Source organism: Penaeus monodon, chromosome 19 (genome assembly GCF_015228065.2).
Source record: "Penaeus monodon isolate SGIC_2016 chromosome 19, NSTDA_Pmon_1, whole genome shotgun sequence".
NCBI classification, from domain to species: Eukaryota; Metazoa; Arthropoda; class Malacostraca; order Decapoda; family Penaeidae; genus Penaeus; species Penaeus monodon.
Window position 1 is genome coordinate 14,145,036 of NC_051404.1, and position 266 is coordinate 14,145,301.

The 266-nt window shown below is 38.7% G+C and overlaps 1 protein-coding gene across 1 annotated transcript in view; it reads left to right on the forward strand.

Moving 5' to 3' along the window:
- The window catches only part of LOC119585076 (protein shisa-5-like), a gene marked incomplete at both ends in the record, with an annotated part of 3,669 nt that extends 3,403 nt beyond the window's left edge, over nucleotides 1–266 (forward strand). Inside the window, 1 exon segment of the mRNA XM_037933696.1 lies at nucleotides 163–266. Coding sequence (XP_037789624.1) covers nucleotides 163–266 — 104 coding nt within the window.

Sequence of the window (266 nt, forward strand, 5' to 3'; positions counted from 1 at the left end):
CTTTGAAGGTTGTAGGGTTTTACTTTTTTCCACCAAATATCATATTATCGCTGCATTGATGTTAAATTTTATTATTTATATAATTGTATCTGCATAAATTTTGCCGTACAAATACCCAATCGTCGGTAACTTGCCACCGCTGAAGTACTTTTGTCTCCACAGGGCTTATTGTGTCGACAGGAATTGTGATAATTTGCGGCATACGCCACAGATCAATGGGCACTTCTATGCATGTGGCGACACACATGTATATTGGCCAACAGTAC